Source organism: Rosa chinensis, chromosome 5 (assembly GCF_002994745.2).
Source record: "Rosa chinensis cultivar Old Blush chromosome 5, RchiOBHm-V2, whole genome shotgun sequence".
Taxonomy (NCBI): domain Eukaryota; kingdom Viridiplantae; phylum Streptophyta; class Magnoliopsida; order Rosales; family Rosaceae; genus Rosa; species Rosa chinensis.
The window spans coordinates 153,259-165,726 of record NC_037092.1 but is presented as its reverse complement, the minus strand read 5'-3'; the positions used below and the strand labels follow the sequence as shown (position 1 = coordinate 165,726).

General features: G+C 38.5%; 3 protein-coding genes across 3 annotated transcripts; 2 read left to right on the top strand and 1 right to left on the bottom strand.

Moving 5' to 3' along the window:
• Window positions 1–146: 146 nt before the first annotated feature.
• On the bottom strand, window positions 147–789 carry LOC112164672 (disease resistance protein RGA5). Its single transcript, XM_024300958.2, has 3 exons — window positions 592–789; window positions 399–477; window positions 147–303 (listed from the first exon to the last, which is right to left on the bottom strand). Exons 1-3 carry the CDS (start codon window positions 595–597, stop codon window positions 167–169), a joined length of 222 nt encoding a protein of 73 aa, XP_024156726.1. The 5' UTR covers window positions 598–789; the 3' UTR covers window positions 147–166.
• Window positions 790–1,891: 1,102 nt separating this feature from the next.
• On the top strand, window positions 1,892–6,555 carry LOC112167867 (subtilisin-like protease SBT5.4). The gene is made up of 11 exons (XM_040506131.1): window positions 1,892–2,022; window positions 2,124–2,233; window positions 2,328–2,425; window positions 2,514–2,678; window positions 3,140–3,245; window positions 3,895–4,432; window positions 4,510–4,604; window positions 4,724–4,969; window positions 5,077–5,191; window positions 5,384–5,597; window positions 5,708–6,555. Exons 1-11 carry the CDS (start codon window positions 1,939–1,941, stop codon window positions 6,259–6,261), a joined length of 2,325 nt encoding a protein of 774 aa, XP_040362065.1. The 5' UTR covers window positions 1,892–1,938; the 3' UTR covers window positions 6,262–6,555.
• A 164-nt stretch (window positions 6,556–6,719) lies between these two features.
• LOC112164661 (probable galactinol--sucrose galactosyltransferase 2) lies at window positions 6,720–12,221 on the top strand. Its single transcript, XM_024300936.2, has 14 exons — window positions 6,720–7,250; window positions 7,595–7,830; window positions 8,096–8,186; window positions 8,445–8,493; window positions 8,604–8,695; window positions 9,045–9,152; window positions 9,226–9,354; window positions 9,610–10,020; window positions 10,233–10,374; window positions 10,458–10,525; window positions 11,003–11,137; window positions 11,259–11,473; window positions 11,588–11,676; window positions 11,759–12,221. The coding sequence occupies exons 1-14, from the start codon at window positions 6,874–6,876 to the stop codon at window positions 12,038–12,040; spliced, it is 2,424 nt and encodes an 807-aa protein (XP_024156704.1). The 5' UTR covers window positions 6,720–6,873; the 3' UTR covers window positions 12,041–12,221.
• The last annotated feature ends 247 nt before the right edge of the window (window positions 12,222–12,468 follow it).

Here is a 12,468-nt window from a genome sequence, read left to right as displayed (position 1 = left end):
CAGGCCAACATTATTATTACATGTCATCAAATTAAAGACTCAAAAACTTGAACATAATTAACTCGAGCGAAGCTAATTTGCTTGCTTGATCATGAAACTCGATCAACCCTAAATTAGTCACTCTCAGCTGGATGAGCAAATCCTTTATCCATTCCACTAATATCGATCAAACCTCTGCAACGGTGATAATGTGAGTGTTCTTGAACTTCTTCCTCAGGCTCTTAGCCAACTTGATGGCGTCTACTCCCTCCCCAATCACCACGACGCTGTCCTTCTCCTCTCCTAACGCCATAAAGCTCACACCTGCATGCACCATCCAGTCCAGCCACACAACTAGTAAATATAATTTTAACTTTGTTGATTACAAAGTTAGAAAAAGAAAAATAGTGATCACCTACCATTTTCTTTGGCAACAATTTTGAGCGCCTTCGTTTGGCATTTCCGGCAGTACATCGGTACTTTCATCACAATCTTTTGCTGCAGGATACACATACATTACTACCAATCAGTTCATCGATTGATCACCATATAAATAGTGTCATTAAGAAAACGTTGTTATATACATATAAGGATGAGTTGAAATCAGCGCACCTTCATTCTCTCGTAGTCTTCGATTGGTCGAACAGACACTGCTGTCTGAGGAGTAGTACCAGTAGTGCCTTAATATACGGATATATTGATCGATGATGGAGAGTCGGATGCAGCGAGACCATATGCATCTTCTAGGCAAATTTAATTAATGTAATTTGTACGAGCTAGCGTGTCAATGGTGTCAACGGTGTAATTTCTACGAACAGCGTGTCAATGGTGTCGAGGAACATACACACATTGCGCTTTAGATTTGGTTCACACATAACCCACCTAGAATTTTCACGATTCTTCTCTCTACCTATTTTCTTGGTCTTGCGAGTCGTGCTTGCTAAGTTAGGACGTGAGTCACGTGAACTCTACAGTAGTATATTCATTCTTAAGCCCAAAGCAAAATATTTCCTTGGGCCTTTATCGAAATCTTTTGCCCAACCCAATACTCTCTTCTTCTCTATTTTGGGGTAATGGGGTTATAGAGCAAAACCATGCTGTTTTGTTCAACACAACCTTTAAATTTGTGTGATTATTGATTAAGAACTGAAATGTGATTTCTATAGTGTTCATTATATTACTTACGTACTATTTCTATTCTCAAAAAACAAGTTAAACAATCATTTGACATGATTGAAGGAGAATGAAATTGTGCGGTCTCTAGCTTTTACCATATTTATACGTGTGAGATACAAATTAAAGACCTCATCTTGTACTGATACTCTAAAAAAATGGAGCAAATATCAATGTATTGATTATGCACGGGGTGATTGACTGTGGTGTGTCTATGGTGCTATTTTAAACTGAATACAAATACAACCAGTCATTAAGGTGATTAAGCAAAGATATATACATGCCTTGAAAACCAGGTTTGATTAGAATTTAGTGTTTTAAGCAGCTTTTGGTTAAATTCTTATTTGAAAAAAATATAATTATTGTGGAAGAGTTGTAATTATTAGAGGGGTTGTTTTGATTACATGTACATGTATGACAGTAGAAGATCAATCAGTCCTCCCCATATACTACTACTCTAAAGGAATATGGTATCCCATATATATTCAACATCAATCTCTCCAGAAGTCAGTAAAAACGGGGTTTGATTAGAATTTATTCATTTGGAAGCAGCTTTTGGTTTAAATTCTTAATTGTAAAATATAATTATTATGGGAGAGTTTTACCATTAGAGGAATTATTTTGAACTTCGGAGTAGTAGCTGAGTAGGACTGATATTCTGCTGTCATCGTAGTTGATGACTTGATATATATCCAACACCAATCGCTATCTGTTACTCTCCATAGTACTTGAGCGACGGTGAGATATATAGACCAGTCTAGTCGTCGATCTCTGACTAAAGCAAGAATGTGGTTTCTAAAGCTTTCATGTATTCTCCAATTACTCATCGTTTTTTCTCTGTTTCAAGTACCCGCTTTTGCAATAAAAAAGGTTACTATGCCAACCATCCTGCTTCTGCTACTCTCTCTACCCTCCTATCCTTTTTACATGCATGTATTGTAAAACTGATCGATTTGGTTTGGTTGAATTAGTCTTATGTAGTGTATCTGGGATCCCATGCACATGGTCCACAAGTCTTAGAAGCTGATCGTGAACGTGCAACTGATTCGCATTATGAATTCCTCGGATCATTCTTGGGAAGGTACGGACGTATCCACCTTTTTTTACGTATCTAGCTAGCTATTCATATATTTCTTCAATTATTGTTTCTCATGCACATACATATCTATAAGCAGCACTGACAAAGCGAAGGAAGCGATTATTTACTCGTACAATAGATATATCAATGGTTTTGCTGCCACCCTTGAAGAGGAAGAGGCAGCTGAAATTGCAAGTATGATTCTTTCATATTATTTTACTTTTAAGTAATTCTCATGGAAATTAATTTATTCTCATACTGATGCCACTGCGCACCAATGCAGAGCATCCAAACGTTGTCTCAGTTTTCTTAAACCAAGGAATAAAATTGCATACAACCCATTCATGGAATTTTATGCTACTGGAAAGGAACGGAGTAATTCACCCCAGTTCTATATGGAAGAAGGCCAGATTTGGGGAAGATACGATCATAGCCAATCTTGACACTGGTAAATTCACTCGATTTTCATTCAAATTCTGTTTCTGTTAGTTGACTCCATGGCTGCTGATTCAGCAATTTTACTGACGTGGCTGTGGAACCCAATTAGATTATGAATATGAGGGAATTATAACATGGCATGGAACATAGTATACGTGGTGATGGTGATTCGGGTTTATGTTATTGACTCATATGATTTGCATTTATTTCTGATTGGTCTGTTAATTTAATTTTTTTTTTCACCCCCTATTGCAATCTGCGTGATCCCCACCAAATTCAAGTGATATAATTAGGTTGAACCACTACATGGCAGTGCCACATAGTATTCTGAGACCACAGAATAATTCCTCTAAATATGAATATAAAAATCTTTGCCATGCCAGATGATTGTCAATTGCCTTACTTGCATTGCAACAGTGGTGGGCACTCTTTGATTTTTATGGATTGATGATGGGATGTGATTTTTGCTAGGTGTGTGGCCCGAATCGGAGAGCTTTAGTGACAAAGGGTTTGGACCCATTCCATCAAGGTGGAAAGGAATCTGTCAGAACGATACCACTGGGTTTTCCTGCAACAGGTTAGCTCCTTCGGCTTTTATCTATTTCTGCATTCCATCAATTATAGTATTTGCTCACTGGAGTCTAGTATCATCCTATTTGGTTGGTTATACTCAAGTAGGTATAGGCCAACTGCGGACTGAATGCATATTTATGGCTACTTTTTTTATAAAATAGAAGAAAATTATAAGGCTTTCTTGCTTCTATTGTTATAGCAAGATATGAGAACTTGCCACCGCTTCAATTACTGCCGAATCAACTCACCCCTGCTGAAGTTTCAAAATGATTGAATGGATTTGAAAGAATGAAAGAAAGTTTTAAAGCCATCCAAGCATCATTTTGACCTTTATAGTGGAGGAAGGAAAATTAGCAAAAATAAAATTAAAATAAAAACGAAAAGAAAGTCTACAATGCAGTATGCTAAGATTCTGTTTAAAGCTCTAGAGTTCTTCACTGCAATAAGTGTCCAGTCTTGCCAAGTCACGTTGATATCCATGACTAATACTTCTATAGACTATAATCGACTATTTTGTGCACTGTGCAACTATGGTTTTGCTTATTTGGCAGCCATGTTTAATTGATGCAAAAAAAATCATGAAGAAATTAATGAAACATTGCCAGACACTTGATGATCTTGACAATTTACCTAGTGTTTTATCTCGTATACAGGAAGCTCATCGGAGCAAGGTACTTCAATAAAGGACATGCTGCACTGGCAGGGCCAGTACTCGACCCTTATGTTTACTCTGCACGAGACTTAAACGGTCATGGCTCTCACACTCTATCGACAGCAGGTGGGAACTTTGTTCCTGGAGCTAGTGTGTTTGGCGTGGGGAATGGGACTGCCAAAGGTGGCTCCCCCAAGGCCCGAGTTGCTGCTTATAAAGTGTGCTGGCCAGAATTTGGCAGTGAGTGCTCTGATGCTGACATCTTGGCAGCGTTTGATGAAGCAATACATGACGGGGTTGATGTGATTTCAGTTTCACTTGGTGTCGACCACCCTCAAAATTACTTTGAGGATGGCGCTGCAATTGGGGCATTCCATGCTGTCAAGCATGGTATAGTTGTTGTATGCTCAGCAGGAAATTCTGGTCATTATGCTGGAACTGTCACAAATGTTGCACCATGGATAATAACCGTTGGAGCAAGTACTTTGGATCGAGAGTTTGAAGCTTTTGTTGAACTCCGTAATGGGCTGCGCCTCAAGGTCTGATCTATCTCTATCTGTTCATTTTTTTGGGAAAAAAGTATAACTGATCAACTTTCTATCTGTGGGCTGTGTAGGGAAGAAGCCTTTCTAAACCTTTGCCAGATGACATACTTTATCCACTTATAACTGGTGCACAAGCCAAAGCTGTCAATTCTTCTGCTGAAGATGCGTAAGTATTGTCTGTTTTCAAAATTGAAACTATTGCTGATTTGAAGCTTATATTTTGGTGAACTCATGTTGTAGTAAATGCAATATTGTCCTTACTTGTAACGTATACTCTTCATGCAGGATGCTTTGTCTTAGAGGAACTCTGGATCCTAAGAAGGTGAAGGGCAAAATTTTGGTCTGTCGTAGGGGTATCAGTCCAAGACTAGACAAGGGTCAACAAGCAGCTCTGGCCGGAGCAGTTGGGATGATTCTTTGTAATGATGAGGCCAGTGGTAATGTACTCTCTGATGATTATCACGTACTACCAGCTTCAAACATTAATTATAAAGATGGGGTTGCTGTCTTTGCCTACATAAATTCAACAGAGTATCTCTCTCTCTCTCTCTCTCTCTCTCTCTCTATATATATATATATATATGTATGTGTGTGTGTGATATGTCTAATCTGAAGACAATTGATTTTTTTCATTACAGTGATCCATTGGGATTTATAACGGCCCCAACAGCACAGCTGAATAGAAAACCTGCTCCATTCATGGCAGCTTTCTCCTCGCAAGGGCCAAACATGCTCACTCCTCAGATCCTTAAGGTTTGGCTGGTTATATATATGCATGATGCGTGATTCAACTATATTGTTTTCCGAGTCAACATGTGCCACTTTTTTCAATTAGTTGTTATGTTCTGAAGTCTGAGCCCACACAGCCAAAGCTTTATACAAAAATTAAAACAATCGACATTGGTTAATGACCATTTTTTTTTTCTCTGTGATATTCTTGTTCAGCCTGATATCACTGCTCCTGGTGTAAATATCATAGCTGCATACACCCAAGCAAAAAGCCCTACAGGACAAAGCTATGATAAACGCAGGATTCCGTTTGTTACTGAATCTGGCACCTCCATGTCTTGCCCTCATGTAGCTGGAGTTGTAGGCCTTCTGAAGACGCTCTACCCTGACTGGAGTTCATCTGCAATAAAATCTGCAATCATGACAACTGGTGATGAGACTAATGTTGATTCTGTTGTTAATTCTATATTTTAACCCTGATGGTGGTGGTTATGACGATATATATGTATATGCTAATTGACTTGTTGAATCTTTTGGCAGCAAGAACGAGGGACAACACTGTGAATCCAATGCGGAATGGCTCGTTCATTAAAGCAACGCCATTCAATTATGGGCATGGTCATATAAGACCAAATCGTGCCATGGATCCTGGCTTGATCTATGACCTAAACATCAATGATTACCTAGACTTTCTTTGTGTCATTGGCTATAACAAGACAATGATGCAACTTTTCTCTGAAGCTCCTTATAAATGCCCCAGGTCAGCCAGTCTTGTTGACTTCAATTACCCTTCAATAACAGTCCCTGATTTGTCTGGCTCAGTCACTGTGACAAGAAGAGTGAAGAATGTTGGTTCTCCTAGAGGGGCCACATATGCAGTCCGAATTCGCGAACCAGTTGGAATTTCAGTATCAGTGGAGCCTAATATCTTGAAGTTCAATAAAATAGGTGAAGAGAAAAGTTTCAAGGTAACCCTGAAAGCTAAGAGACCTGGTGCAGCTAAGAACTATGTGTTTGGAGGGCTTATTTGGTCGGATGGCAAACACTATGTAAGGAGTCCAATAGTAGTTTCCTCTGCTGCTGGTGCTGTTTAGACATTAAAGCGAGTATGTAGGCTTTTTAGTATTAGGAAGGATCCAATCTTTAATTTGGTTTCTGACAGTCAGTCTAGTTTTTTCCTTGACCTTTTCATCTTTTTATCTAGCTTAGCCTTGGTTTAGGGGGTTCAGTTTACAATTACATGAGGTGGGAAAAGGCGTTTTCACCATCAATGTTTAATCTTTTTTTTATATTAACCTTTTTTTTTTTCATGAATCATTTGTTAGCTATACATGTTCAATTTTCTACGATTTAGGAGATATGCAAAAGGAAGTGTTATTCTTGTTTCTTTTATCTGGTAAACTGAGCTAAGAGAAGATTGGCTAGCAGTTAGGACAATGATTTGAAATTATTCGAAACGAGAGGATATTTAAGAAGATTGAAAATGACAAAAAGGGAGACATGGATCTCGAATGTAAAATGTGGTGAGCAATCAAAGGAAGAGGCATTGGAGCCCATCTCTCTATCAATCAATCATCTTTGTGGGATTGGGAACCAACCAACTTAAACCAACCACAGAGATTGCCCTGCCCTGCCATGCCCTTCTCCTCTCCTCCCGCTTTCATATAACGGTCAAAAGGCTGTTGCCTTGCCTATTGCCAATTGCCATGCTTCACAGCACCGTCGTTTCCCCCAAGGCCCTTCAACTCAATCTCGGCTTCTCTTCATTTCTAGCCACAAACCAGAACCAGAGCAGGAGGAGGAGGAGCATCATCTTTTGCTCACAAACCAGAGATGGTTCTGCGCGTGGTGGAGTTAAGACTAGCACTACCAGTAGTAATGGATGGAGACAATCTATGTTTGTCGGTACGAAACCTGCCCTTGAAGATTCCATTCTGAGTGTCAGTGGTAAACATGTGTTGACAGACGTGCCTCCCAATGTGGTCTTCACACCAATTCCCAACTCATCGGCAGCATTCCTTGGCGCCACTTCTCAAAATGCTACTTCACAATCACGCCATGTTTTTAAGCTCGGAGTCTTACGGTATGCAACTATGTTCATCTACTCTGTTATATATGCATTTCTTTTTTGAATTTCTCGTTCATGCTTATACTGTTGATCAAGCAGATATATACTTTCTATTCAACAGTTAATTCTTTAACATCCATATGTTTTCGTCGGATTTTTTTTATCCTTCACCGTTAAGTAGAACTTCTTCTGTTATATTCTACCCATTATATATTGTTTCTTAGCGACAATAACTAAGGACTCGATTTTTGAAACCATGTCTGTCTTTTTGTCCATGCATGGAGTATATGCATCTTGCTTCCTAGTCTTACATTTTCATGACTGCGGCAAGAAACTCTGATGATCTTCTCTTGATGCAGTGATGTCAGATTATTAAGTCTTTTTAGATTTAAACTTTGGTGGATGATACCACGAGTGGGCAGTACAGGAAGTGACATCCCTGTGGAAACTCAGCTGTTGCTCCTAGAAGCAAAGGAGGAGGAGGGAAAGGAAGATAGTACATCTTATATCTTATTCTTGCCAGTTCTGGATGGTGAATTTAGAAGCAGCTTGCAGGGAAATACATCCAATGAACTTGAGTTTTGCGTCGAAAGTGGTAATAGTTTATAATGACGTCTAGCTTCAAATATTATGCTTCGATTAGATACAGTTTGTCATATCAACTCTTTTCCATTTATGGACGTGGAGGGCCATATGATGCTACTTAGTATTCTAACCTGCTATGGGTAATTAACTTGGCATCTGGTCCTACCAAGGGAGAAAAAAGATCAATATTTCCCACTGACATTCTCACCCGAGTCACCTCTGACCTCTTCTTTTTCTAGTCTAACATATATATGGCCTTCTTATGCATTTGATAGGTGACCCCGCTATAGTTGCCTCAGAATCCCTAAAAGCAGTTTTTGTGAATTGTGGGAACCATCCTTTCGATCTGGTGAACGAATCTATGAAGTAGGTTAGCTCTCTGAGTTATTTACAAATTCAAGTCAATTTACTAAAATAGTAGGGCATGGGCATTAATATCAAGATGGCATTGCCTTTGTAGTTTGTAGTAAAGAAGGCATTGGACACAGAAGCTTATACTAAAAATTCTGTTCTGAACTCAAGCATCGCACTGGAGCTCACACTTGCTGCTTGAGTTCACAATTTAGCTTGAATTTATTGAAACTGAACTTATTCTCTTTAGTTCTAAATTCTAATCATATTCAGGACTTTGGCGAAGCATTATGGAAGCTTTGCTCTTAGAGAAACGAAACAGGTGAGGCAGCCAACGTTTCACCTAGAGGCCCAAAATAGTAACCTATATTGGATTTTCTCAGCTATTCTGAATTTGTGATGCATAACACATCCTCTGATTCTATGATGCAGATGCCTGGAATGCTGGATTGTTTTGGCTGGTGTACTTGGGATGCCTTTTATCAAGGAGTTAACCCTAAAGGAATTAGAGACGGCCTCAGAAGGTAAATGTAGTTTCACTTTTACTCTTCCACTCAAATGACCATTCCTTCTATAGAGATATTGTTACTTGAATAAGTTCGATTGGGTTGCTAAATCTTGTGACAATACTCCAATCATTCGCTAGCCCTTAATGACGAGGCCACTGTTATGCTATCTTGAAAATGATACTCCAATTGAACATGATACTCCTCTAGAATGATAGAAGTTATACATGATATTCTTTTATAATGTAGAAGTTATACAGTTTATGCAATAGACTTCTTATAGGATTAGCCTCTTTTCACACATTTGAAAGTTCCTTTTGATTTGTTTTCCTGTTTACACTCTGATCTTTCAAACAAACCTACACAGTTTATCAGAAGGAGGTACTCCAGCTAAGTTTTTGATAATCGATGATGGGTGGCAAGATACATCAAATGAGTTCCAAAAAGAAGGGGAGCCATTTGTTGAAGGGACACAGTATGTTCATCATCTTTTCTTGTCAATTTAGAAGCACATTCAGGCTTAATTACTGATTTTCTCTCAACTGCAGGTTTGGAGGCAGATTAAATAGCATTGAAGAAAATAACAAGTTTCGCAGCACAACCAATATGGTTGATAGTGACAAACCAAGTGGTCTCAAGGATTTTGTTTCTGAGATCAAGAATTCCTTTGGCCTTAGGTAAGATTTCTCTTATGCACTTGTTAATCACCTTCCCATGCTATACAGATACGGGCATTTCCAGCTAACTGCTTCTGTCAGAAAATTTTCAGCAACAGTGGTCGTGCTAGAAAAATTCATCATCAACTAGTGCTCTTTTTTTTTTTATAATTCATGATATACTTGAGAAGGCAGATTCATGTGTATCTAGTTTTGAATATGTAAATTCCAGGATGTTCCACTAATGCTACATTTGTTTTTTTTTTTAATTCACAGGTATGTGTATGTATGGCATGCCCTTTTGGGATATTGGGGAGGGCTTGTTCCAAATGCTCCAGGAACTAAAAAGTATAACCCTAAGTTCAGACACCCAGTACAGTCACCTGGAAATTTGTCAAATATGAGGGATGGAGCAATGGATAGTATGGAGAAATATGGTGTTGGTGTAATAGATCCTGCAAAGGCATATCAATTTTATGATGATCTACACGGATATCTTGTTTCACAGGATGTAGATGGTGTTAAGGTTGATGTTCAGAACATACTGGAGACAGTTTCAGCAGGTTTAGGAGGGCGAGTCTCTCTAACTAGACGATTCCAACAGGCACTTGAGAAGTCCATAGCCACTCATTTCCAAGATAACAGCATAATCTGCTGCATGGGCCAAAGCACAGACTCCATTTACCAGTAAACTTGTGCTCAATGAAATTTATGTGAATAATAAATAACAATATTAACTCCAAGCATATTATTGGATTTAGACTAGGGTAGTGATGAGTATTAGTGAAAAGAACATATTGCTGTGTAGTGAAAATGTATGCATGCTATTTTTATTTTTCTATTTTTTATGAAGTTTCTACACATTAAGGTAACCTCCCTCCCCCAATTTTCTATTGCAGTTCAAAAAGAAGTGCTATTACTCGAGCTTCTGATGATTACTACCCAAAAAACCCAACAACACAGACACTGCACATTGCTGCAGTGGCTTTCAACAGCATATTCCTTGGTGAAGTTTTTGTCCCAGATTGGGACATGTTCTATGTATGATTGACTTGCTTAGTGTGATATTAAGCCTTTGTTGCCTTACCACCTTATGCTGGTCTTAATATATTTACAATTTTCAGAGCCGGCATGAGGCAGCTGAGTTCCATGCTGCTGCTAGAGCTGTGGGAGGTTGCGGAGTCTATGTAAGGTAAGCATCATGCAGGCATATAAAACACATGCAGTTGCAGTACTTTCATTCAGTAATGTGAAGAGTATCGGTAAAACTGACAGTCCTTCAATTGATCAGTCTTTACTGCCCTCAGACTCTGGCCTGCCATTATATATGATAGTACTATAAAAAACATCATCACTATTAATCCATTTGTATTATATGAAGATGGATGTCTCATATCTGTTAATAATCAGTGGATATATTTTACTTCGTAGTAGTGACACATCCAACTACAAACTAATTTACTACTGCAGATGTACAAGAATAATTTTCCACTAAACTTCAGGACTATCTGCTACTGTGACTTGTTTGTTGTTCATACCTATTGTTAGGGTACAAGTACCAGTTTTTCAAGACTATATTAAGGAATCATGCATCATGTTGACTAATCATTTCTCATCAAAATGTAAATGGTGTATAGCTATGACTAATATATGCCCCAATTGACAACAGTGACAAACCTGGCCAGCATGATTTCGAGATACTTAAAAGGCTTGTTCTTCCTGATGGAACAGTTCTCAGAGCTAGATATCCTGGGAGACCATCACGGGATTGTTTATTTGTTGATCCAGTTATGGACGGAAAGAGGTACGAGTATTTCTACCTGCTCCCACGCACTACGTACTGACTATGTTGAAGTACAAGAGCAATGCTAAATAATTTTGCTTTTTTAACCATTAACAATCTCGTCTGGATCCGTGCATGATAGTCTTCTGAAAATATGGAATTTGAACAAATGCAACGGAGTTATAGGCATTTTCAATTGCCAAGGAGCAGGAAGCTGGCCTTGTCTGGAACATATCGTCCAGGTAAAAGCTAGTGAGGAGCTATCTGGGAAGGTCTCTCCTGCCGATATCGAGTATTTTGAAGAGGTATCTGGAAAGCTTTGGACTGGAGATTGTGCAGTCTATTCCTTCAAACAAGGTATCATCATCTTACTGTAACCATCCCATTTATACGAATCCAAGTGCGTACTTGCAGCATGTCCTATCACCTTTTAATTTGAAATTATTTTTGCACATTCTTATGCAATTTCAGGGTATCTGTCTCGTTTACCGAAGGACAAGTCAGTCGATGTCACATTACAAATTCTCCAATGCGATGTGTTTACTGTATCCCCTATTAAGGTCGGCTTCTATGTAATTGGGGTTAAGTAGTATTAGTAGTAAGCTACAAGGGATTCTGAAATGTTTTGTGTGATTTTCACAGGTTTACAAGCAAAATATTCAATTTGCACCTATTGGATTATTGAACATGTACAATTCCGGTGGAGCTGTTGACAGTATTGACTTGTTCAGTGATGCCTCTAGTTGTGTTATACACATCAAAGGAAGAGGGGCTGGTAGCTTTGGAGCATACTCAAGTTCAAAGCCCAAATCTTGCTCGGTGAACTCGAAAGATGAGGGATTTGAATTCAGAGGTGATGACAATCTTCTGACTGTGACAATTGCTGCCGCAACTAGTTCTTGGAACATTAGTTTCTCTTATTGAGGCCTAATTCTTTTCCCAGCTACAGCTTGCAAAGCTTCACCTCTAACAACATTTTGACAGATTTCAAAATTAGGAGATTAGGTAATCCTTATAGTTAATTTGTATCTATACAAAGAAATAGAAGCAATGCATGGAGTACAAATTCATAATATTAAATGCATCCGGTCATTCTACAATATTATGTCTATGATTGTTCTTACCCCTGTAAGCATATATTTGTTCAGTATCTTTGTTCCTTTTTTTTGTTATAACTTATAAAGGAGGCCTAAAAACAAAGAAAACATAAACAACTAATTACTCTGCGCATTCACAGTTCTTTTAGGCCTAGCAATCTCATCAATGTCAGCAAAATAAGCATGAATCGCATGAAACAGGGGAGAATCAAAAAGTGATGAGCCCAAACTCATTCTCAATACCATTCTTTGCCA

What these genes read in the sequence shown, in the direction of transcription:
- LOC112164672 (XM_024300958.2), bottom strand. An exon ending in AATTGTTGCCAAAGAAAATG is followed by an intron (nt 304 to 398) that starts GTAGGTGATCAC and finishes TGGTGCATGCAG; the next exon opens with GTGTGAGCTTTATGGCGTTA.
- LOC112167867 (XM_040506131.1), top strand. Translation starts at nt 1,939, where the DNA reads ATGTGGTTTCTAAAGCTTTCATGTATTCTCCAATTACTCATCGTTTTT. An exon ending in GTAATGGGCTGCGCCTCAAG is followed by an intron (nt 4,433 to 4,509) that starts GTCTGATCTATC and finishes TGGGCTGTGTAG; the next exon opens with GGAAGAAGCCTTTCTAAACC. An exon ending in AATTCTTCTGCTGAAGATGC is followed by an intron (nt 4,605 to 4,723) that starts GTAAGTATTGTC and finishes CTCTTCATGCAG; the next exon opens with GATGCTTTGTCTTAGAGGAA.
- LOC112164661 (XM_024300936.2), top strand. Translation starts at nt 6,874, where the DNA reads ATGCTTCACAGCACCGTCGTTTCCCCCAAGGCCCTTCAACTCAATCTC. An exon ending in CTCTTAGAGAAACGAAACAG is followed by an intron (nt 8,494 to 8,603) that starts GTGAGGCAGCCA and finishes TCTATGATGCAG; the next exon opens with ATGCCTGGAATGCTGGATTG. An exon ending in CAGATTGGGACATGTTCTAT is followed by an intron (nt 10,375 to 10,457) that starts GTATGATTGACT and finishes TACAATTTTCAG; the next exon opens with AGCCGGCATGAGGCAGCTGA.